This window comes from Fragaria vesca, linkage group LG5, assembly GCF_000184155.1.
Source record: "Fragaria vesca subsp. vesca linkage group LG5, FraVesHawaii_1.0, whole genome shotgun sequence".
NCBI lineage: Eukaryota > Viridiplantae > Streptophyta > Magnoliopsida > Rosales > Rosaceae > Fragaria > Fragaria vesca.
The window spans coordinates 8,218,121-8,243,232 of NC_020495.1; the positions used below are offsets into that span (position 1 = coordinate 8,218,121).

A 25,112-nucleotide genomic window follows, 5' to 3' on the forward strand; every position below is an offset into this window, starting at 1 on the left:
TCTTTTTCATTTCTTTCTCTCTCTACTCCTAATTTCTTAATACTTGGATTCTCTCTCTCTTTAACCGGGAGCTGCTTCAGCTGCATGCAAATTCGGTGCTATCCAACATCGACCTTTTTCAATTCATGGGAGCTTGTATGTATACTCGATCGGTTTAAAGTTGATTCTAACTTTAGTAATTAAAAAACATTTGGAATTTATATAAATCGCTTTATATTGCATTTGTCAAAAGAATTTAAAAGTATTTGAGTTATATAAGTGTATGTTCTTTAAGGGGTATCATTCTAAGAATCGACACCACGTGTGTTTGAGCTTATCGGAATAAGCACTTCAAATAACATAAAACACATGTGTTGAGAAAAATAACGTTTAACGCTAGAACTTTTGCAATTGGAAGAATTTGATTTGGAAAAGCATCTCTTCATTTCTTCGATATCGAGAGTCAGGTTTGTTTTGAGGGTTTGCGGTATTTTGGTAACTAGCTATAGAACTCAGGTCATGCCTACTAGTATGTATTTCAAATGAATTGTCCGTCAAGATAAAATAATTTGCTCGTTTAATGATTAATAAACGAGATATTAATTTATTTTGATCAAAGAACCATCCTATTGTGCAACTTAGTCTCTAAACCAAAAAAAGAGAAACAATGTAAAAAAAAAAAAAAAGTCTCCAAATGATTTATAACAAGCCCAGTACCGTTTGGTCTAGTGACATAAGTCTCTCCTTATAAGTGAAATGTCGTCAGTATTATGACATATTAATTATGTATTTAATAAAATAAAATAAATACTTATAACAAATAAGAGATTTTTCTATCAAAAAATCAGAGAACGTACACTTGCACCAACATGGCAACATTATTGTGTTCAATAACATCAGTGTACTTTCCGATAGACAGTTGAATGACAAAAATTGACATATTTAAGGAGTTGAAATCACTTAATAGATACTTAGCCACATGTAATGTCGATACATAACGATAATTTATCCCTTTTGATCATAGAAAGAACAACAAGAAGAAGAAGAAACCAGCTCTTCCAACGTTAAACATGTTTAATTTAATAAAAAAAAAAAAAAAAAAAAAACGTTAAACATGTTTAAGTGAGAACTGGGAAGCCTACCTAAGTTCCCTTTAGATACTCAACACGTATCCTAGTGCGCAACACGTGTAAGGCATCCACCAGTTCAGCTCCACGCTTAATTTTTTTCTAACTTCGAGAGGCTGACACGCGTCCCGTGTTAGTGGAGTGGGATTTTTTTTTAAAACGTGATTAAGTACGATGTACACTCACTAAAAGCCTAAAGGTCATATTGACCCTTGGAACTTTGGATCAGGATAATCACATAGTTGATACCCCCAATTAGACTATCTGATTAAACAAGCCTAATTCTAAAGAAAAAGTTATAAGAGTTGAGTTGTTAAATGTCGAATGGCCCGTGGGCGGCTCAGAATGGTGTTTAACATGATTTAAAATTAAGATAATTATGCCTGGTAGTTTCATTTTGATTTTGACAGGATGATTAATTATGTTAAGCAAGTGATTAGGATGGAAATTAGAATAAGGAATTTCATGGTCATTTGTTGTTTATTATTTGAGCAAGTTTGCTTTCAAATGCAAGCTATGATTAATTGATTAGGAACATCTTATGAAACCCTTTTCTAGTGATGCATTCTACAAGCCCAATGGGTACTCTTCCCCATTGACACACGGTGACTATTAAGGTTTCTGAAGCCCAATTTATCAGCATGTCTTTTTTAGTCGACAGCCCAAAGAGAAATTGAAAAGAATAAACTTGTACTACTTCCTTGATCATATCTGGCACTTCACCATCAAGAATTTCTTTTGATGCTTCTGTCCAAACTAACCGGTCTGCTATTGGGTTTTGTTCCGGGATGTTACTGGTAATTCATTGACGTCAGCTGTCAGGCATATTGGAGACACTTCGATATTGGTGGTTGAGGCTACAGCTTTTAAGGAAGCTTTACATATAGCGTGGTTGTAAAGATTCTCTCATGTGCTGGTGGAAGGAGACTCAAAGATTATAATTGACTGTCTTAATGAGAAGGCTTCTACTCCATGGTGTGTTCATTTTGTCATTCAAGATATTTTGTGGCTCACTTCCCAATTTCAAGCTATTGTTAAATCCGACATGTTCATCGTGAAGCAAATTTTGTGACGGACAGGTTAGCCTCGTTGGGCATTGTAGCATCATCTCTTTTAGTTTAGTTTTACTACTTATCTTATTTTGTGTACCTAGCGTTCTATTTGGATCAGTTGAGGAGAGGTATGTCTTCTTAGAAGTTTCGTGTTGTAGTTTGTTTTATGTAAAACTTTCTTTATTTATTGAAATAAATTTTTTTTGTTTTTTTTTTGCTCGTATGGGAGCAGCAATGCTGGAAGCCCAGGAGAGAATAATCGATCAAAGCGATGCATGAGTGGATCTTAGTGAATTGTAACATCAAGAATCAATTTTGTCACTTATATATATACTAGTCTCATACCTATACGACACGACCCATGAGTCATTGGTTCAGTTGTTATTAGCATTTTAAATTATTTTTGTTGTATTAATATGTTATTTCTATTTATTTTATCAAAAATATACAGTATATTTAATGATTTTATTATGAGATTTAATCTTTTTCTAGATTCAAGTCAGGTAATCCACAGTCTGGTGAAACTTAATAAAACTATAGTTAAACAGTCATGACAATTTGTTTGCTCCGAGAATTTCACTAACGGAATTTATATTTTGTGTGGATTCACGGATCGAGCTCCATTTTTCTATGAAAGTTTTGGGATTGTGCATGTCTCAATCTCCTAGCGTGCGAACACTGATCGAAACTCAGTGGAAATAAGAGAAATTGTTGGTGATCGATGGAAGTACTTATTTTCTTTAGAATGACGATGTCTTCTTGCTCCCTTCTAATTCATTTATAAAGAAAACTTGGCATCATATGTAGGAAAGGCGAGAAAAATTCCTCTGAATTATCACGCCATAACCACATCTTCAAACCTCCTCAATCCCTTTCTGGTCTGATAATCCCATGGATACCTATACAAGTGTGATCATATGTTGTGAAAGGATTGACTAGCTTGAGAGGGTATATACCAGCTTCACTGTACCAGATCCCATCAGAATGGGTTGACAATATATAAAGCTAGCATGAATGCATGATGAAGTGCTGCCAATTAAGCAGAAAGCAGTGCTTCTGAAAATTCAGTGTGCCCTTATTTGACGCCTTTAGCTTTTGTAACTTTCTCAACCATTTCGGATCGTAAGGCTTTAAGAGGTTCACATTGTTTCCTACTTAATCAGTATTATAACCTTTGGCTTGAATTGGCTGTTACATCAGCTAACTTAGTTTGCCTAATCCACGATCCTACTTTTACAGACATATCATAATTTGGAAACCATATACATAAGTGGGCGGTGACCAACCAAACCTTTGATAAGTATGAAGTCAAACAATATATAGATCTCAAAAGCTAAACAGATCAATCCTAATTCTTCTACGTAACTAGTTCAAAAAGAGTATAATTCTCATCAGTTTCATTTACTAATCGTAATAATTAAACAAAAGCTCATTCGATTCATAACCCTAAAACCTAATTAAGGATGCTGCTTGAGCTAGGCACAGTGTGTTCACTTCGATATTCTCATGTAGAAACTAAAACACAAAGTTGGTATTACAGATTTACAATATATATGAGGTAGTCGATCTGGTAGTCTTTTAAAAATTTTGCTTGGAATATGGGAGGAAATTTCCAGACTGCAAATATTAGTTTTATGACAGTAACTTTTTCATGCATGTATTTTAGAGAAAGAAACTTCCATGCTGCCCAGCTCGCAAAAGGGGTGTGACTTGTGAGTGCGAGTCACTCCTAAATTATAAAACGAGCAAATTGTCATTTGGGAATTACCAAACACTTGTACATCATCTTAAACTACACACACCTCAATCTCAAACAGATCTATTTTTTTAGTGACCTAACACCACCCATATATCATCTGCATATGCTCTACACATATAATCCAATTCAACCAGATCTTTCTTATACGTTTCTTGCTAACCAAGGTATTAGTCAACCAAGTCATACTTGAATCCCAAACTTTGCACCACATTTAGTGGCTGTTGTTTATTGACAAGCCCTTTGCTTTTACTGGATTTCTCTCTTGCATTCGATTCAGTATCATTGTATTGAGCTCCAATTATGAATCCCACTAAGACCCTTGTTCACAAAACCCCCAACTTAGTGCATGATCTCTCTCAAGTCTTGCCACCCCATCATTCTTGTGTCACCCTCCACTACTAATTTGCACTACTACTTACTGTGTATGCAGCTACCTAGCTAGTGTGTCTCCCTCTTTCTAATTTCGTGTTCAACATTTAAATATCAAATTCCACAGCCACGATAGACATGCATCATTCATGGCTCATTTCAAACACTGTGATCGATTTGCAAATTGCAAAAGGTTGGAAACGCGTACGGCCCCCACGAAACGAACTGTGGTTTCTTTCCTCCTTTTTGACTTTAAACACTATAATTGTTTTTTCCACAGCACAAAACAAGGTCCAGATAGGAAACCCACAGTGTAATTTCATGTATAAATTGAGTACTACTGCCTTTTTTTGGATCAGACGACTCAACATTCATTCACAGTTTCACACAGGCTAGCTTGCTTCTTCCTGCTGCTTACTTCAAGATCATCAGCAATGGCTAGCAGTACTACTCTCCTTCGTCTACTTGTTATCTTGTTAGGGTTTTCTCTCCTCATCTGCGCTAATGCTGTCCCAGTTACAAGTAATTTTCTTATATTAACCACCTTTTCTCATACATTCTCGTTCTTCTTCTACTTTGATCTTCTTCTGACTTGTTACTTTTGCTTGCAGGAATCGGAGGCCTTAATAAGCATATCGGACCTGAAGTTCATCAAACCGTTGCAGAGAATAACAAGCCGGTATATATATATTGACTCGATTGACAAAATGGTTTTCTATGTCATATATAGTGAGGTTCAACATCTTCTTTCTGTCACTAATATTGTAGTTAATTTGTATATTTGAATTCAGATGACAACAGAGATGAGATTTTCTGAGAGGATGGATGTGGAGCTTAATGACTATCCGGGATCAGGGGCCAACAACCGCCACACTCCGAAGCCTCAATATGCGAGATGTGCTGATTGCTAAATTAAGAAGAATATTTCTTCAGTTGCAAGTGTTTATTTATCTGCATGTGGATTAGATCTCTCTCTTGCATGATCACTGATTTTAAGTTTATTATTGGGCTGAAATTAGAGGGGAATGACTGTAACAGTAGGAGTAGATGAACTAGGTGATCGAGGTCTGGATTAGTATACATATATAATTATATATGTACCAAGAGGAGTATGCATGGATGGTCAGAGTAGTATTGAAATATGAACATCAGTACTGTACTGAAATGGATGTGAAAGATCTAGCTGCTTTCTATCTATATAAATCCAGTGGATAAATTGGGCAGTTTATGCATGATTTCAAATCCTATATATGTTCCAGTACGTTTTTTTCTGTATTCCGGTGATTCCCTCATTTCCCTGCAGTTTATGCTGGCTTTTTACGTACTAAGATGATCAAGGTACAGCTAGTAAATGTGAAACTAGAACAGAAAATTAAGACCAACGTAAAGTTATATAATAGCCAAAAGGATGAGAAGTTGAGAACTGCTTTGCTCTTTGTTCGTTTTCTTTTTAGTTCCTACAGGCTGTTAACTTGTTATTGGAGAAATAACCAATTCCTATAGAATGTCAAATAGTTAACAACTAGACGTAATGGCCTTAAACAAGCATTTGAGGCAAATGATCCAAAGCATATATATAAACCAGACGTCGTGTCTAAATATCTCAAAGCAATATGGATCTCAAAGCAAGTGGAGTAATTGTTTTCTGGTAGATTTCCACTTTGATTGCCACTAAGTTGAACATTGCTGGAAAGCTTGCAAGCACAAAGTTTGTAATGGAATCCTTTAGTTATTCAAACGTATCTGTTATCTTCCATATCCTCTATCTATATATAATAAGCAGCCATGTTGGAGCTATATATATAAACAACATACGCTGATCGATCTTAAATTCTTAATAGACAAAAGTTAAATTTAAGACAAAAGTTAAACTATATCCAAGTAACTGATACAGAAGAAGAGAGGGGGTATAAAAAATATTAAAAAATTCATTTGCTGAGAATCGAACTTGGGTTCGAAGTTTAGAGCAAACTGAACTGCACATCCACTGATCCACCTTTTAGACGATTCCCTTTAGCCATTGTTAAAAGACGATACTAACCTTCATCTGAGAAGACTCGCCGTCATCGGGTCTTGTGAGCCAGACTCTTGTAGCGGCGGCATCCGACCACCCAGACTAGGCCAGACATCAGCCGAGATACGGGATACGGCCGTATAGGCGTCATATACTGCCGGATACGTTCGGATATGCCAGGATACGAGTACGGGTACCGAAGGGTAAAAAAGACATTTACTATATAGGTTTGAAACAAAAGCAAACACAACGACGTCGTCTTCACAATCCCCAAATTCGAATTGGGCGAACTCTGCAACCAGCGAAATCAAAACCCCCACACTCTGGCGAAACCTAGAGTCACGATCGAAGCCTCAACCCACATCACAGAACCGCCGTAATTCGCAGAAACCAATCTCTCAAGGTAAAATTGTCAAACCTCACACTCTTTCTCGATACAATATTAGCAAAACCCTAACATTATCAATTTGGGGGTTTCGTCGTTGACTTCAAATTTGCTCTGTTTCTCTCAAATTTCTGATCCAAGATCACAACTTTAACCCCAGATGTCTAACGCCAAGAGAACCCAGCTCGATTCCGACGCTGACCACGGCGACGATGACGTCATCAAGTTCCAGAAACTAGGGACTGTGGATTCGTCCCCGTCAGCCGCCGGAGAGCAACCCCTGCCGGAGTATTTTTCTTTCTCTCCGCGGCGGCCGAGAGTGGTCCTCACGCCGGATCAGCACAAGTGGTGCTCCCAGGCTCTCAAGGTGTTCAAAGACAAGCTAGACAAGCCTGGCCTGATCAGCCGGGAGTTTGATGAGCTGTATGAGCGAGCTGTGGTTGAGAAGAGCTGCAATGTGGGTCTCAGCAGTGCCAACTGGAGGAAGAATCGGTACGACGAGATCTTGCCGTTTGATGAAAGCAGGGTTGTTCTGAAGGGGAGGTCTAACAGTAGTGGAGGTGACTACATCAATGCCAGCTTTGTGACGACTAGCGCGTCTCGTTTCATTGCTACGCAAGGTCCACTTCCGAATACTTACGAGGATTTCTGGGAGATGGTGATGCAGTACCGGTGCCCTGTTATCGTTATGCTTACTAGATTGGATAGCGGTAAGTGTGGAGACTATTTTCGAGCAGAGGATGAAAGAGATTTTGGAAATGTGTGTATTGTCACTAAGTGGATTGGAAGTAGTGAGTCTGGTGGGAGTAGTTCTTCGTTAGTGTTGAGGCTTTTGGAGGTGAGGCGTAAGGCGGGGTCAGAGGAGCCGCCTGTGTCTGTGTTGCATATTCACTATCCTGAATGGCCTGACCATGGAGTTCCCGCGGACACGCATGATGTTCGTGATATTTTGAAAGGATTGATATATCAAGTGGAGCCACCGGAGCTTGGCCCGATTGTGGTGCATTGTAGTGCAGGTATTGGGAGGACCGGAACATACTGCACGATTCATGATACAATGAAGAGAATTCTATCTGGGGACATGTCTGCTTTGGATCTTGTTGGTACAATAGCCACATTCAGGTCTCAGCGAGATGGAATGGTCGAGACTCTGAAGCAATATCAGTTCTGTTATTCTGCCATTGTTGATGAATTGGAGGACCTCATCTCGAATCATGGAGATAGCAATTGAATAATGGAGTTCAGATCAAAAGAGGCAGCTGCATCAATTACATTGCTCATTGTGATCATTTCTTTCCTGGTGAATATTTTTCTTACATGCTTTTAGCCATTGTTAGTTTCTTATTGAATGAAGTAATCTTTTGCCAACCAGTTCCTTCGAAATGTCATTACATTATGTAATCGGTTAATGCTGCCATGTTATATAGCTGTAAATGCAGCACAGAAATGAAAGATTCTTATTCCATGTTCTTATAGCATTGCTTGGATCCTTGGACTATTCTTAGGTCAGGAACTAGATAATCACATAGGTTGGTGCTGTTCTCTGTTCTGTACATGTTATGACCAAAGAATTTCTATATTTTATATGAACATGCTAGAAAGAAGGAACATACAGAATTTTAACCCTGTAATACAAATACGGACAGAATCAGTCTCACTTCCTTTTGCTTAAATCAATCTGCCAATAAACTCGCCAGGGATTTCCAGAAAAACCAAACCTAGGTGGTTTTTGGTTGAACCAAGTTGTCCCAACATTTCAAGTAAATCAGGCTCTTGTTATATCTGATGATAGTCCAGTTAATGATCATTGTTATTGAACACTTCACGCGTTTCACAGAATCAATACTACTACTAGTACCATGTCTTAGATCCAAGAAGATTGCAACAGGTTCATTTTCACTGCTGTTATTATTGCGGATTCGATCTTTGAAAACTTCGGTTTGGATTTGGTAGAGTTGGTGTACTTCATTTTGACTTGCAAAGTAATTGCATTGAATAAGCATACAGGAATTTTAGGATGTAAAATTGATGGTAGACAACTTCAAACATACATGTAACTTAGCAAGCTACAACCACCAAAAGCTGATGTATCGATCCATATGTCATAGAGTTTTCTGGTTTTCCCTTATGTTAGTTTGGTACAGCTGTACAATACAATTCATGTAACAGGTCACGATTATATAATATTTGAGTTTAAACCTGATGGAGATTAATGCGTGTTTGGAACAAACTACTATAGGCTTTATTAAAAAGAAAAACCTTGAACAATAAGAACTAAGAAAAATACATATTTCTGTTTACAAACCGGAAGGAAAAACTGTGTAATCATCCCCAAGCAAGAAACTGTGTTATGAAATAATAAGCAGTACACCTGATTAATCAAGTGGAATGCACACTCCGACTTAATTTAAGTATTCATTCTTCATGTCTTTGTTACTCCTGATCTGGGGATGGAGCAATTGCTGGTGCTGAGGAAGGAGCATTGCCCTGATCGACACGCGTGAAACCGAATTTCTTGATGAGCTCAGTGGCAATAAGCTGGTTAGCGCTATCTGACGGGTGGTACTCATCCCAGAATACATATTTACTTCTGTCTTTGCATAGTACTGATGCAGGCACACATGTAAGAGCCGGTCTTATTCTTCCGAATGAGCAGCATGGTGAGTCTGAATTACTGAATCCTACAAAGGTTGAAGTTAAATCCAAAAAAGAAAGTTAAAGATAGAAAATTTCATTATCAGAATAAGAACATAGTGATGACAAGCACATAAAAATACCATATTTGCTTGGATTGCTGATCACATTATTGACAACATCATAAGCATCACCAAATCTGTAGCTGGCGTTAGGAAGTTTGGCGTTCAAATCGTCCATTAATTTGCTTCCAGCTTTGTTGAAGCTGAGAGCTAATTTGTTTGTTCTATCTACACAATCCCCAGATGTACTTAGGACCCTCTGTAGTGGGATACAACCCATTGGTCCTAAACCAAACACCATCAGCTGCCTTGCCCCTAAAGCATGCAACAGCTACTCAAAAGAACACAAACATACACACACAAGTTAGAAGAACATAATAATATCATCAACAAGCAGAGAAGAACTAGCTCTAGCTTGATCAGTAGAAATGTAGAATCAACCTGAAGTTGTGCCTTCAGTGTTTCCATCAAGTAGTCGATGAAGCTTTGATCGTTGTAGTTCCAAGAATCGCTATAGACTGGCATCAAATAATTGTTGATGAAGTCATTGCTGCCTAAAGCGACAACGTAACGAGCTCCTTGGAAATACTTGTCTGCTGCCTCTTTGCCAATTTTGCTCTTTATCAATGTTTGTGTCCCTATAAACAGCTCGATCTGCTTGGAGAGTGAAAACCTTTGAATCTGCAAATGGTTAATTTGACCAAGAGCTTAGGAGGGTACATGTATATATAGTTATATATCTGTTTATTTAGGATTGCAATCAACTTACAAATAAGCCACCAGTTTCATTCAAGATTCCACCACCTCCAGAAGCATAGTTCACTCCATTTTGGAGTATCATATCTTCGGTTAAAGATGGGTCTAGAAATGCAGGTGGCCTCGGGAGACCCATGTTATCACCTTAATGAAAGAAACAAACAAGTATAATCAGCATCAAAATTCAAAAACCAACATAAACATAACCAACTTTTTAAATCATAGCCCCCAAGCAGTGCTCGAGGCTCAAACTCTCTCGAGCACTACTTTGCAGGGTCAGACAAAGGTGTTACCTATAATATCAGCAACTGTTCGACCATTAGAGAATCTCCCATTAGGCAAACCATTGCCAAAATCAATACCATACCAGGGGAGGCTTGCTTGGGCGAGGCTCTTGCTCAAGTACTTGTTGTTTCCAACATCAGAGAGAGAATCGCCAAATATGAACTGCACCACTTTGCAGCTGTAACCATCGATCAGGATGGCAAAGATGGTCACAACCAACACTGCTACTCCCACATTGAGCTTCATGGTTTGATAATAATCAAGCAGATATGTTGTATAGGTCTTATTTCCCAAGTAGAGGGAAGATGAATTTTTCTTGGATTTGAATACATGTGCAGGCTGGGGATATATACGAGTGAGGGAATGTTTTCAGATTTCAGAGAAACAGAGAGGGTAGTTTAGCTTGTTGGATATACCAACTCAACTACCTTGATTTTGGTTACAAGTTATATACAAAGTTACAACGTTATCAGTCTGAAAATGCCATATGTTAATCATATATAGTAATGTGAAATGTAAAGGCATGCTTGTGGGTTCACCTACTCATCTAGATTTCTTGAACCGGAATATCAAGTAATTGGGAATCTCTAGCTCTTTCAACATGTTGGGCAAACCATATATGTGCCTATGGAGAATGCACTCTCTAAGTGATGAAGTTAAGTGATCTGCATTTCTATCAAGTAATGTTGTTGAGATTCAATATGTATCTAGGAATGCTAATATGGTAGTTGATTCTATTTCAAAGTTTGTAGCCCGATTGCAGGGGCTTTATTCATGGTTAGGGGTTTGACCCGATTGGCTCATGGATGTCATTGTTAATGACGGACCCGTGACTTGTTCGAGTAGGAGGGATGAGAGTGGAGAAGTTGCTTTCACCACCGATAATTCCCAAGCGTTGTAATTCTATTTTCTTGTTTTGAATAAAATTCTGATGTTTCCTCCTAAAATAAAGAGTTCAACGCCCCCAAGGCCCCAACATTTCCTTCTTTTCATATCGTTCAATTGTCTTTTAAACAATTCTCGAACCAAAAAGAATTTGCTTCTAAAAATTTGTGTTCCCTTTTTCTAGAATAGGAAGAGATGTACCCATTTTTTACCAATTTGATTGTGCGACTTTTCTTCGTTTGATCTTCTATTGTTATTAATTAAATCATACGCTGTTAGCATCTTACAAATCATGTCAACCTACAATTTGCTTGAACAAGCAATGATTTCCCTGATATTATTCATTCCAACTCATTAGTACAACCACCTAACTAAACTAGAGTCGCACTTTGGTTAATAAACTTCGTTCATCAATTATTAGGAAAACTTTGCAATACCATTTACGACGGTTGTACACAGAGACAAACTAAGTTTAACTTTTCTTCAAAGATAGAAACTAGAAAGTATAGTTGTTCTATGACTTTAACATTATCAATTCAGTATGAGCTCAAATCGAACCCTAATCAGTATATTAGGTATGATCATATATGTTGTTGAGGAGGGTCTAACTTGTAATATATAGAGAAACTTGTTTCTACCGTTGTACTGTTAAACAACGACAAACGTCGTCTGTAGATCATCCTTGTATCGATATTGTCCTAACTTAATTACATTTTATCTTTAAGGTGTTGAGTTTTAATTACAAAATAATTCAATACAATTAGGTATAATCTCACATATAAATTATATTTTATTTATTATTTTTTGATACGAAATTTCTCATCTTCCACGTGTACTGAAAAATTTATCTAGGAAGGTGGCTGTCATAATTTCAATCTTGTCCGAAATCGAAGTCCCTTCAAATTTTAGGCTTAAAACTTACCGTTCTACAAAGCTCCCAGTAACTAGACAAAAACTTGATGACGTGGCAGATTCTCAGTGGTTGCATGTATGATACTGCCGACCCCATCAACGTGGCAGCAACTCGTCCCCAAGAAACTCCAAAACAGTAAAATCATAAAACTCCAAACAAAAACCAAACCCGAAAATCTATCCAGATATCCCCATAAGATCCCAGCCCTCCATTCCCCCTAATCCAACGGCCACCTCCCCCTCTCATATCCCAAACCATATCTCCCTAAAAGATAAACCTTCACACTCCCTAGCTCCACCACTCACTCCACTCTCTCCACCACCCAAAATGGCCTCCATCGCTCTCAAATCCTTCGTCGGCCTCCGCCGCCACTCCGCCGTCGAAAGCCCCAACTTCACCTCCCAGTCCAAACCCATCTCCTCGTTCCCATCAACTCCCCGAACTTTCCGCGTCCTCGCCGCCAAAACCAGCCCGAAAGTCGCGGGCCGGAACCTCCGGGTCGCCGTCATAGGCGGTGGCCCCGCCGGCGGAGCCGCCGCCGAGACGCTGGCCAAAGGCGGCGTCGAGACGTTTCTCATCGAGCGGAAAATGGACAACTGCAAGCCCTGCGGCGGAGCCATCCCGCTTTGCATGGTGGGGGAGTTTGACCTGCCGTTGGATATCATTGACCGCCGCGTCACCAAGATGAAGATGATATCGCCGTCCAACGTGGCGGTGGATATCGGGCAGACGCTGAAGCCGCACGAGTATATTGGGATGGTGCGGCGCGAAGTGCTGGATAATTACTTGAGGAATAGGGCGAGTGAGAATGGGGCCAATGTGATTAACGGGCTGTTTTTGAAGATGGATAGTCCGGTAAAGGGAGATGGGACGTCGCCGTATGTGTTGCATTACACCGAGTATGACGGCAAGGCCGGCGGGGTTGGTGTCAAGAAGACTTTGGAGGTTGATGCTGTGATTGGAGCCGATGGGGCTAATTCTAGAGTGGCCAAGTCTATTGATGCTGGTGATTATGAGTACGCCATTGCGTTTCAGGTAATTTGAGACTTTCACATTCTTTTGATTTGAAATTGGGTCTTGCATGTTGGGAATTGCTGTGTAATGAGCTAGAATGCGTTTATATATTGGACTAGTTTGCAGTGAGTTAGCTGATTTTGTGTCGAAATTAGTTAAAATCTTAGTGCTTGATAGAGAAGCCTGTTGCTTAGGGGTAAGGCGCTCATTGTTGTTAAGTTGTTGGTTTTTGTGTGTTTCAGGAGAGGATCAAGATCCCTGATGACAAAATGGTGTACTACGAGAACTTGGCAGAGATGTATGTAGGTGATGATGTGTCACCGGACTTTTACGGGTGGGTGTTCCCAAAGTGTGATCATGTGGCAGTGGGAACAGGCACTGTGACTCACAAAGGAGACATCAAGAAGTTCCAGCTAGCAACAAGAAACCGTGCCAAGGACAAGATTTTAGGCGGAAAGATTCTACGAGTGGAGGCACATCCGATCCCTGAGCACCCCCGCCCACGAAGGCTAGCGGGGAGAGTGGCGCTAGTCGGTGATGCAGCCGGGTATGTGACTAAATGCTCGGGTGAAGGTATCTACTTTGCAGCAAAGAGTGGAAGGATGTGCGCAGAAGCGATAGTTGAGGGATCAGAGAATGGGAAGAGGATGATAAACGAAGGAGATTTGAGGAACTATTTGGAGAAGTGGGACAAGACTTACTGGCCGACTTACAAGGTGCTCGATATCTTACAGAAGGTGTTTTACAGGTCGAACCCGGCGAGAGAAGCGTTTGTGGAGATGTGTGCAGATGAGTATGTGCAGAAGATGACCTTCGATAGTTATTTGTACAAAAGGGTGGTGCCTGGGAACCCATGGGAGGATTTGAAGTTGGCTGTGAACACCATTGGGAGCTTGGTTAGGGCTAATGCACTTAAGCAAGAGATGGAAAAAATTGGTGCTTAGAAAGCAGGCATTGAAATTTGTCTAAATTTTTTCCGGTCTTATGTAATAAGTACAATCTCATTGGAACCAAGATTGAGTGTAATTTTATATTGTATTACAGAGACTCAGAGAATTTGTAGTTATAATGTATGTGGTAATGAATTGTTTTGGTATGCGAGTAAGAGGGTGTATTTGTAGTTTGCCATGGTTTGCGTTGAGTTTTAACGACTATTAGCATCTTTCTCACTTCTACTCGTGTGGTTAAGTTGAGACAATATTGGTACAAAGATGATCCACGAGTCACGTTTGTTGTTGTTTGATAAGGTTCACTCAATAGGTAGCTTAGTATTAGTATTGCGTTTGGCAATTTATGTCTGATAACGTGGTTTATCCATGACATTGTATTTCTTTGACTTCTATGACATTATATTTCTTTGACTTCTTGTATAAGTGAAAACATACAGAGTCATAGAGGTATATTGAGCAAATGTCCAACTTTTGTATGCAATGAAATTGTCAAAGAGACAGAGAGACGAAGAAGAGAGAGTGCGGAGAAAAAAGAAAAGGGGGCAGCGGCGCATCATCTCAAACCCTTATATATACCGGCATCAACGACAACACTGTCGAAACAAAGAAAAGAGTGACAACAACATCATTTCACGCAATCAATTTAAACAGTGTCGTAAACTATAAACCCTAAACTCACAAATAACATAGTGGATTTATAGTTTGAGGATTTACGTACAACATTGCGCCATCATACAAACATGACCCTGTGACGAAAAAATGATGTTGTGTGCTTTCATTTTCTTCTACCTAAAAAATCTAAAAAATTGACATAGAATGGAAAAGTGATTGCCTAGACAAATCGAGGCCGTCAATAGCAAATATCAGAGAAGCAAAAGGAACAAATAGAGAAGATTCGATTGCATATTGGCAAATTGAAATAAAGAAAGAAAAAGCCGTGTGGTAGGAGTTGGAAAAACTGGGGGTGGATTCGTCCGAGGCCCATCGACGGAGTTTCTCACATCTTTCATTTAACAAAACCCGACAACACTACAAAACCCACGCACGCTTTATAGTCCTCTTCCTCAATTTCGCCTTCCTCACTCTGTCTCTCTGAACTCTTCTCTGTCTCTCTATCTGGTTGTTGTGGCCGTTCAACAACTCCAAAGGTTAGCTTCCTCCTCTACTTTCACGATTCGATGTCGTTTCATTTTGCTCTAAGAGATCTGTGGGCTCTGGTTTCAGATCCGGTGGGCTCCAAGCTCTAATCTTTTTCTTCGTTTCTTGCTTTCTGAAACTGATAACTGATTCAAATTGTGATATTTGATTTAGGGTATTTTGTCTGAGCTCAATTAAGATGCAAATATCTGTGCTTTTTGTGTACGTGATATTGGGTTTGGGGTAATTTTGTTAAAAATATGTGCTTTTTTTGTGCGTGTTAAAGATGGCAGCAAAGTTTAGATTTTTCTTGTGTAATACAGGGTGTGAGAGATGGCAGCAACAGCAGCAGCTACCTTTTCCGTCGGAACTGCCTTTTCCGTTGGCCGGAAAGGAGTATCAACCGCACAGTCGAAGCCTTGTGCTTTGAGGTTCACCACCCAAAACCCTCTCAAGAGTTTCAGTGGCCTTAAGGCGGCGAGTGGATCGTTTGCATGTGAATCTGAGTCGTCATTCTTTGGCAAGGAGACCACTGCAGCTATTCGAGCTTCTTATGCTTTGAAAGCGCACAAGGAAGCCGTGGTGGTTCAGCAGCCGCAGGCATCTTATAAAGTAGCTGTTCTTGGAGCTGCTGGGGGGATTGGCCAGCCCTTGGCGCTTCTCATCAAGATGTCTCCTTTGGTGTCTTCCCTGCATTTGTATGATATTGCCAATGTCAAGGGTGTTGCGGCTGATCTCAGTCACTGCAACACTCCCTCGCAGGTTCTTGATTTCACGGGAGCTGATGAGTTGGCTGAGTGTTTGAAAGGTGTGGACGTGGTTGTCATTCCTGCTGGAGTTCCAAGGAAGCCTGGCATGACCCGTGATGATCTCTTTAACATCAATGCCGGCATTGTGAAGAACTTGATTGAGGCTGTTGCTGATAACTGCCCTGATGCTTTCATTCACATCATCAGTAACCCGGTCAACTCTACCGTGCCTATTGCTGCTGAGGTTATGAAGCAGAAGGGTGTTTATAACCCAAAGAAGCTCTTTGGTGTTTCTACTTTGGATGTGGTGAGGGCAAACACATTTGTTGCTCAGAAGAAGAATCTGAAATTGATTGATGTGGATGTACCAGTTGTTGGTGGACATGCTGGGATAACTATATTGCCCTTGCTGTCGAAGACAAAACCCTCAGTCAGCCTCTCTGATGAAGAAGTTGCAGAGCTGACTGTTAGGATTCAGAATGCTGGAACCGAAGTTGTGGAGGCAAAGGCAGGTGCTGGGTCTGCAACATTGTCAATGGCATATGCTGCAGCCAGATTTGTTGAGTCGTCTCTCCGTGCACTGGATGGAGACAGTGATGTCTATGAGTGCTCTTATGTGGATTCAAATTTGACTGAGCTTCCATTCTTTGCTTCAAGGATTAAGATTGGAAAGGAAGGAGTTGAAGCTTTGATACCATCTGACCTCCAGGGTCTGACAGAGTACGAACAAAAGGCTCTGGAAGCACTTAAGCCAGAACTGAAAGCCAGCATTGAGAAGGGTATTGCATTTGCCAACAAGCAACCAGTGGCTGCATAGATGCTAGCATCCGAATCTCCTCATTCTAATGACTGCTTTACAGAGGGATAGAAAGAATCTGGTTATATTTTTCTTCGGATTTTGCTTTGCATCAGTACTTTCAATTTTGTGGAATGAAGTTTATGTCATTCCATTTTTCTATGTCGAAGCACTTTGGGGAGGACATATAGAGTTGCTTCTGTTGTTGTAGATGAAGGTTAGACAGTTTTGAAATAACTTGGCTCCTCTATTGGTTGTGTTTAGGGATATCATGTATTTCTCCTCCTGCTGTATGTTTGCAAGAGTTGAGCTAGTCTGTGATGCAACAAATAAAGTTTTACCTACTTTCATGATAGTATACAGTTTACCTTATGAGCATCTATGATGAATTCAGACTTTGAATTATAAGCAATTTAGCATCGGGCAATAGCTTCAAAAACGACTGTACTGTATCAATTTGACCCAAAAAATGGCTACAAAAAGGTACAATCGATCGGCAATTTTAGCAGTGTTCAGTTTTGAATTTTAGCAATAGCTTCCACATTATCTTCCAATTAATCTTAAATTTTGAATCTCTATCTTTCACTGTAGCTTTTCACTACCATCTATGCTACTCTACAGTGTCACTTGTCTGAATTTCTACAGTGATGCTCACATGCCGTAGTTCTTGAATGTTCCTACCAATAGCCATTGCATGAGCAACGTCCCTCCCGAAAATGATGAAACCGACTGCGGTCTCTAACAATTATCGTCCTGTTATAAACCCCTGAGAGAATCATTGCAAAGTTGTGGCAATCAACACAAGTGCGAAGATTCTTGGCCACTCTAATTGTCATGCCAGGTGGAGTTGCCAGCACTCCAAAAGCAATAGCTAGTTTCTCGCTGTGATAGGAGAGTGCATATCCCTTCTCTGCTGCCCCCAAATTGTGAAGTTCAGATGATACATCAGCAACATAACCAGCAATCTTCAGCTGACTATTGATCTCATCTAGCATTCGGTAGATTTCGTCCTTCCTTGGATGTGAAACATCATCCACCAAAAACTCGTGGACTGTTCCATCCAGTATGATTGTGCTGCAGCCTGGTGTAGTTTGAATTGCATTTTCCTTCATAAACTTCCTCAATTCAGTTAACTTCTCCCAGTTTTTAGCTGTAGAGTAAATATTCATCAACAGAACATAGTCCCCTGCCTCTTGAGCCTTGAGTTCGATCAAATGATCCACCACACGTTCCCCAAGGGTTTCATAGTTATGAATCCTGCAAGCCCCAAGTAAGGTCCTCCATATTTTCGAATCTGGATTAATATCCATCGACATTATAAGCTGATAAGCTTGATCAAGTCGACCAGCACGACCCAATAGATCAACTATACACCCATAGTGATGGATATTAGGCACTACTCCAAACTCTTTACTCATGCGCTCAAAAATATCCATTGCTTCAACAACCAACCCACAATGACTGCAAGCAGAAAGCACACCAGTAAAAGTCTGTTCATCAGGTAAAACACCCATTCTCTGCATCTCACAAAACGCTTCAACCGCGTCTCTACCATACCCATTCACTGCAAGCCCGGAAATCATTGCACTCCATGAAACCACATTTCTACCCCGCATTCCCTTAAACACCTCATAAGCCTTATCCAAACACCCACACCGCGAATACATAGTAATAAGAGCATTACACAGATTAGAAGCGCCACCATAACCATGTTCCTCAATGTACCTATGAACCCTTTCGCCAAACTCCAAGGCGTTCATGTTTGCACAAGCTTGCAGCGTAAGTAAACAAGTAACATCATCAGGCTCACATCCGTAGCTTCCGCTCCGCATAACGTCAAACACACCCAGAGCGTCCCTGCTGTGGCTGTTATGCAGAAAGCAAGAAATCAACACATTCCAAGCAACAGTGTCCCTCTGCGGAATTTCATCGAACACCTTACATGCATCATGATACTCCCCACAAGTCGAGTACAGGTTCATCAGAGCTGTGAGTAAGCGACTATCTGAATGATGCCCATCTCTAACAATCCTAGTTTGCACCTGAATTCCTACTGATAAGCATTGCATTTTAACACAGCACTGGATTACGAAGAAGGACGACAGCGAGTTGCAATGAAGCCCTCGCCGTCTGAAGTCTCGGTAGAGATGAATACCCTGTTCGGGTGAATCGCTCGTGGAGTAAGCTCTTATGAGAGTGTTGTAGTGAATGGCATTGGGTTTGGGGATTTGGGCTAAGAAATGGCGGGAGTAGGTTAAGTTTTTGAGTGGCGGGGAAAGCGAAAGGAGGGAGAGGAAGTGGAAGCAGATAGAGGAGTCGAGAATGAGAGAGGTTTGGAGAATGTGGGCGTGGATTTGGAGTAAATGGGATTTGTGGGTGCATGATTTGATGAGGGAGAGGAGGGAGTCTTTTCGGGTTTGAGCGTAGGAGATGATGATGGGTTTGGTCTGGTTTTGATGGTCATGGGGGGTTTGGATTTGGGAATGGTCGAGGGAGGTTTGGTTAGTGGTGAAGAGTGAGGGGAAGGTGGAGGTGAGACGAGTAGAGGAGATGTTGTGATGTTGGAGATGGGCACAGTTTGAACGCAGGGACTGTGAGATCGCAGTCATTTTCAGCTCTTTGCTTTCTCACATCTCTATTTATATGTTCTTGCCATTTTTTTCTTAAAGAGCAAGAATTTTGGGAAATTTTGAGTTTTGATATGGGTGTACCATTACACCATTTTGTTTATTTTCAAGTATTTGGATTGAGATACTAAATTGGTATGATGGTATTTTTCTTTGGAAAATTCTAGTTCAAGCGGTAATTTTTACTACCATCACCTCGTGTAAAGCACGTGCAATGTAGACATGTTAGTGTATGTATGAACATGTCTATGTATGTCATACATGCGGACATAACAAACAAACCCATTTTCTTTTTATATTTGTAGATGAAAATTTGAGTTTAAATTCTCTGTCGCGCAAGATAAATAAAATGTATGATCGTATTGAGATTTATGTTTCATTTCAATTAAATTTAGGTTCGTACAAGTAACATGTTCTAATTAAGAGAAATACAAACAATTCACTCGGTTGTTCTTGTTTCTGTTCTCGCCTCTTCATCCATGCATTATAAATTCATGAAATTATATTTTCCTTTTCCATATTAGGAGTATGTATGAATTATTCTATGAACGATATTTGATAGATATGCATCTAAAACAGAAAAAGAAAAAAACTAAAACTAAATCAACCGTTTAATTGACCAACCATTTTCTGTAACAGGGTGCTCTGAAGATGAAGTAGTCTTTCAGAGCCCAGTGTTCATATCAAGCTATGAACTAATTTAACCATGTGTGCAAACCCACAAAATCAACCTAAAAAATCAGAAAAACTAAACAACTGATCTGGCTGTTATGATATTCCCGTTTATTATATCATCATGCTAGCGGAAGATGAAAAGGAATCAGACAAAAGCGACTTAATCTCTTCGTCTTCCTCGTCTCCTCGATTGTCAATAATAGCCATGGACTTCCCTCCACGATTATCAACAATGCTGAAATTAGAAGAATGGGGTGGATAATCAATCAGATTCATCCCCATGATCTTTCTCTTCTTGTAGTTGGCCTTAAAACAAGCCTGTCTCAACCGCTTGGTATGGTCCTCCAGTTGCATATCCGGAGCTTCCTCCATCAGCTTCTTCTCCCTCTCCAATAACTCGATCGCATTCCGAAGCTTCTCTTCATTATTGTCATCTTCTTCCTTTCCCAACTCCTTAATAACAATCAAGGAACGTTATATTTTCCGATGGTGATGAAGAAACTGAATTGAAATATGTCGTACTTAATGTTACTTTTAGCTAGGTACCTGAATGTTCACCTGAATGTTCCGGATTAGGGTCTGGAGGCTGGTGAGTTTCCGATGAGGCCAACGGCGAACACCCAACTCCCGGCACCTTTTCTTCAAAAGAGTCAAGCCGACGTTTAGTTCTTTCGCTGCTTGAGTTATAGGCATGTAAAAGTACTGGGAGATTGTTTCCCTAGACAACAATTTTGATGATGAATAGCTTCGAGTACTGCTACCACTTTTCACTTCGTCTCTCATGCATCGCTTCTTATGCTTCCTCTCTTCACCGACATGTTCTCTATCTCCGCCATTTTGATCTTCATTGCTCGTAAGCAGTAAAATAGGCTGCTGCTTTTCTTGTTGCTGTTGTTCTTGTTGATCATGATCATGATTAGGGTGCTCAAACCCAGAAGCGAACACCTCATTGTGAACTACATTCTCAGTCTCATTTGCATTGTCTCCAAACAAAACATCATCTCCTACACGTTCAGAATCTAAATTATTACATAAAAATTTATATAATGAGAAGTTTACCCTGAAAGTTTAGGGCATATGTAAATGACTGTTCATCACCTTGAAATAGGCTTCGGATAGGTTGTATGTCAAGAGACGAGTAAAGAGGGTCGTGATCATGGAGATTCAGACAGGTCTCCATGAAAGGAAGAGCGTCAACAAAACTATAGTCTTGCACCATCGGCGGAACTTCATTTTCCCAGTCCAGTACTGGAGCATAACCACTTCACCACCAATCAAGAATCATAAGGTTAAATGTTTAAGTACCAATGAAATCAAAGGACTGCAGTTAGATCAAACAATAAACACGATACCTGAAATCAGCAGGAGAAAATTGATTTGCAAATGAGAATGGGTTTTCATTGGAAACCCCCACCCAATTAGGGTTACTCATGAGGGAATGACTCTGATGGTGACTCTTCACTGTCATTGCACCCAAATCGAGAAAGAGAGGAAGAGATTAATGGCCGGCGGTGAATATAAATGTGCAAAACTCTGATCGACGATGACTTAAGGAAGAAGAAGAAGAAGAGGCAAATAGTGAGTGTATATATAGGCTCATGCATTTACATGTATGCATGAATCAGCACAACTACTAGTGTTGTAATTAATCATTGTGTTACTGCTGTGGTTTGTGCGCGTTTTAATGCTTAGTGAGAGTTACAAGAATGTAGTATTAATTACTTGCTAAACACCTCTAATACAATTTATTAGATTTAGAGGGCTTAATCATCTTCATCATTAGCCTACATAAACGTGCGCCGCCACAGCTCCTCCTCAATCTGTTTTTTTCATTAATATTAATTATTCCTTCTTTCTATTTATCTTTCTCGATTTTGGCTAGATATGCTTAGTATCTATATATAGAGATTCATTCAACTTATTTGGGTGGATTTAGAGTGGATTAGTGAGTTAATTTGTTGGAGGAGTGTGCATGCTTGCCAAGTCTGATTTTCCTTCCAGTTCGGACACTTGGACTTACTGATAGTCGAATACGACCTTATATTATTATTTTTTGATTGAAATACCACCTTATGTTTGGGAATGACATTTCAAAAATAAAAAAATAAAAAAACTTTCTAGAGGCGTATATGCATGTAACGTACCAATAATCATTTACACGTTAAGGGGACGTACTGATTAATCATTTTGGATGAATTAGAATTGATGAAACTTACTAGTGAGTGGGGTGAGAGGGGAGAGTTACTGCTTTATAATTTCTCTGCGCACTATTATCCTTCAATCATTCATCACTTTCTATCATCAGTTAGAAATATTGTGATTAATATTGTAACCAATAGTTATAGCCAATCCTTCTTCTATATCGTGTATCTTAATGCATATTATGGGTAGTGGTGGCTGATCCAGTAATCGGCATTAAATCATAAAAAAATACATGGATTATGAGAGATGAACTGATGAATGTTTAAGAAGTTATGATTGATAACACAATCCACAATCTTCATTAAAGATTAGAGATTGTGGAAAATCTGGATTCTGGAAATTCTGTTTTTCAATCGCGAAAAACTATCCAATATGCAGCTGATGACAAATACCCTCCCACCCCCAAAACAAATTACCAAGCTTTTGCAAGAATTAATCGAAAGGTGGGAAGATTGAATTTTTAATACAGTTGTTTTGTTTTCAACCCTTGGATGTTAATCTAATAGTGTCTGACCATGAATTTCTTGATCAGTGACTAACCATGTGAAGACTACTCTTAATTTTGATCCATCACTTTCCTTTTTAAACTATGTGGGTTTTTTGAGCTTGAACTAAGCAGAGCGAAAAATGATCACCAAGCAACAGCAAAATCCATAAATAATCAAAATATGGATAATACAACCGTTTATGCTTTTGATATGGTAGAAGGGAAATAAGCTGGTCCAAAACTTTTCTTCTTCAAGCCTTTGGGAAACTCGAACTCCAGGCAGGGGAACATGATACTATGATTCAGTTTCTTCCCCTGCCCCTTCCACGGCCACGCCAACTTCCTCTACCCCCACCACCCTTGCCGCCGCCTAAGGCTTTGTTCGCATCACCGTGTGCTTTCATGTTCTCTGGCAAGGGAAGTATATGATCCACACACTTTCTGAAACTAAAATCATCACTGGCTCCATCTTCCCTAACAAGGAAGTAGCACCTACTTCTATACAATGGATGGAACCGGACTTGGAAAGCCTGGATCCCTCCACCAATCTTTTTATCAGGCTCAGAGTGACCCTTCTTGAGCAAGTCCAGCAAAACCAGATATTCATACTGCACCACAATACAACAAGACATTCAATCAAACAATTCAAGAATATAATAAATTAATAATATGTAAGAAAAGAATTAACCAGACATTTTGTCAACTATAACACATGATATTCTAATATACATTTCATCAAATTCAGAAGCTGTAGACTATTTCCACCTAGCATTTCAAAGAAAATATCATACATGTGAGCTAGAGGGTATCATCATGATGTAGAAGAAAGGTGAAATAACATGTATGATTCATTACCCATATACAAGATGTTGCTCCTAGTTTTGTGATACCTTAGTGAAAACTGTAAGCTATACTACAATGATTTCCCTCCAAATCCTTACATCCAGAGTATAATTCAATACTTAACAACCCAATGTACCCTAAATCAATGTCTGTGAAACACCAAAACTAGAGATATCAACTCCAACACGCAAGAATGAACAACCAAATTTCACCTTTATAACTAGGGTAACAAGCACAAGCTAATTACAGAAACCATTCTAATATCTCAATTATATACCAAAACAGAGGAAAAACACAAAGCCAGAACCAAATTTCCCAAAATCAGCTCAACCAAGTTAACCCCATTCTTTGATTTCCATACTTTCGAAACTACACCCTAAAACAATGTTAATGAAACACTAGAATCGCGCATGTCAATTACAACTTCCCCGTCTACAATACAAAACTATCCACAATGTATATCAACACATGCATCCAAATCCTAACTCGAATATCAACCGCTACACGAATAAGCCCCAAAATTCTCAACACCCTACATCAGCAACACTCAAATTTCACACCCAAACACAGTAAATTCACACGCATTAACAAAACAAGTTTCAATCTTTCATCAAAGTTCAATACTTTAAGCAAAACCAAAACAGAGCTCAAAAAAATCAAACAGCTCTAGCTAGTTTCTATTACCTTATTGATATTAAGATCAGTGGGCCAATAATGCAGGAGCTTATAGAAATAGTCGAACATCTCAACCGCCGAACCGAAACTCTTCGGACCCAAGCTGACCCGACCCGCCCCGTTCTCTCCTTCCCCTAACTTCTCCAACCTTTGCTCCTCAGCTGACTTCTCCTCCACCTTCGCCTTCTTCGCCGCGCCGTCGCCGCCGCTCTCCTCCGCCTCTTCTTCCTCCCGGGCCCGCTTAGCTGTGGCATCGCCGTTCTGGGCCTCGTCGATATTTTGGGCAGGGGCGGTTTCAAGGTCCATGTCCTCGGCCGCGGGGTTGGTATCGGCGATTTCAGCGACGGTGGTCTCTGCCATGATTAATTGAGTTTGATGAGAGTGTGAGTGTGAAGCTAAAACCCTAGGTTCTTTGTCCTCGTTATATATAGACTTCAGTAGCGGGCTTTTTATTTAGGGCCGAATCTGTCTCACCCGATATTTCCATATTTTGTAATTTTTTTGGTGTATTTAATTATTATTATTATTTTTTTTTCACCTTTTTGCTAGTTCTCACATAAATCTGAGTTATATAATTAGCCCATTTAGCCGGGTACAACACTTGGCAGTGTCACGTGGTGTTCCGGATACAGCGAATAATTACTCCTCAAAAGAAATTTTTTTTGTAATCTTCTCTTTTGCCAAGTAATTTCCAATTTTGTTTGCCTCTTTTTTTTTTCTTTTTTATGTTGTATGAA

General features: G+C 39.7%; 7 protein-coding genes and 1 non-coding gene across 9 annotated transcripts; 4 read left to right on the plus strand and 4 right to left on the minus strand.

The window, feature by feature from the left end:
- Window positions 1-4,649: 4,649 nt before the first annotated feature.
- Window positions 4,650-5,525, plus strand: LOC101302939. The gene is made up of 3 exons (XR_184641.1): window positions 4,650-4,808; window positions 4,898-4,965; window positions 5,078-5,525. It is a non-coding gene; the product is annotated as an uncharacterized LOC101302939 (transcript).
- A 1,069-nt stretch (window positions 5,526-6,594) lies between these two features.
- On the plus strand, window positions 6,595-8,159 carry LOC101304095 (protein-tyrosine-phosphatase PTP1-like). 2 transcript variants are annotated; one of them, XM_004299308.1, is made up of 2 exons: window positions 6,595-6,703; window positions 6,846-8,159. In XM_004299308.1, the coding sequence occupies exon 2, from the start codon at window positions 6,846-6,848 to the stop codon at window positions 7,914-7,916; it is 1,071 nt and encodes a 356-aa protein (XP_004299356.1). In that variant the 5' UTR covers window positions 6,595-6,703; the 3' UTR covers window positions 7,917-8,159. The 2 variants fall into 2 exon arrangements, with proteins under 2 accessions (XP_004299356.1, XP_004299357.1); XM_004299309.1 differs by having other exon boundaries at window positions 6,683-6,703; window positions 6,827-8,159.
- A 715-nt stretch (window positions 8,160-8,874) lies between these two features.
- On the minus strand, window positions 8,875-10,668 carry LOC101303804 (GDSL esterase/lipase At1g74460-like). Its single transcript, XM_004299307.1, has 5 exons — window positions 10,431-10,668; window positions 10,151-10,281; window positions 9,823-10,062; window positions 9,463-9,712; window positions 8,875-9,366 (listed from the first exon to the last, which is right to left on the minus strand). The coding sequence occupies exons 1-5, from the start codon at window positions 10,666-10,668 to the stop codon at window positions 9,119-9,121; spliced, it is 1,107 nt and encodes a 368-aa protein (XP_004299355.1). The 3' UTR covers window positions 8,875-9,118.
- A 1,873-nt stretch (window positions 10,669-12,541) lies between these two features.
- Window positions 12,542-14,354, plus strand: LOC101303515 (geranylgeranyl diphosphate reductase, chloroplastic-like). Its single transcript, XM_004299306.1, has 2 exons — window positions 12,542-13,255; window positions 13,477-14,354. The coding sequence occupies exons 1-2, from the start codon at window positions 12,548-12,550 to the stop codon at window positions 14,176-14,178; spliced, it is 1,410 nt and encodes a 469-aa protein (XP_004299354.1). The 5' UTR covers window positions 12,542-12,547; the 3' UTR covers window positions 14,179-14,354.
- A 712-nt stretch (window positions 14,355-15,066) lies between these two features.
- LOC101303225 (malate dehydrogenase, chloroplastic-like) lies at window positions 15,067-17,282 on the plus strand. Its single transcript, XM_004299305.1, has 2 exons — window positions 15,067-15,332; window positions 15,645-17,282. Exon 2 carries the CDS (start codon window positions 15,655-15,657, stop codon window positions 16,885-16,887), a length of 1,233 nt encoding a protein of 410 aa, XP_004299353.1. The 5' UTR covers window positions 15,067-15,332; window positions 15,645-15,654; the 3' UTR covers window positions 16,888-17,282.
- A 15-nt stretch (window positions 17,283-17,297) lies between these two features.
- On the minus strand, window positions 17,298-19,475 carry LOC101309163 (pentatricopeptide repeat-containing protein At3g47530-like). The gene has a single exon (XM_004301099.1). The coding sequence runs from the start codon at window positions 19,473-19,475 to the stop codon at window positions 17,544-17,546; it is 1,932 nt and encodes a 643-aa protein (XP_004301147.1). The 3' UTR covers window positions 17,298-17,543.
- An 804-nt stretch (window positions 19,476-20,279) lies between these two features.
- LOC101309455 (protein RKD2-like) lies at window positions 20,280-21,636 on the minus strand. Its single transcript, XM_004301100.1, has 4 exons — window positions 21,521-21,636; window positions 21,267-21,430; window positions 20,727-21,172; window positions 20,280-20,621 (listed from the first exon to the last, which is right to left on the minus strand). Exons 1-4 carry the CDS (start codon window positions 21,634-21,636, stop codon window positions 20,280-20,282), a joined length of 1,068 nt encoding a protein of 355 aa, XP_004301148.1.
- A 1,286-nt stretch (window positions 21,637-22,922) lies between these two features.
- On the minus strand, window positions 22,923-24,773 carry LOC101304576. Its single transcript, XM_004299310.1, has 2 exons — window positions 24,385-24,773; window positions 22,923-23,465 (listed from the first exon to the last, which is right to left on the minus strand). The coding sequence occupies exons 1-2, from the start codon at window positions 24,733-24,735 to the stop codon at window positions 23,160-23,162; spliced, it is 657 nt and encodes a 218-aa protein (XP_004299358.1). The 5' UTR covers window positions 24,736-24,773; the 3' UTR covers window positions 22,923-23,159.
- Between the last annotated feature and the right edge of the window lie 339 nt (window positions 24,774-25,112).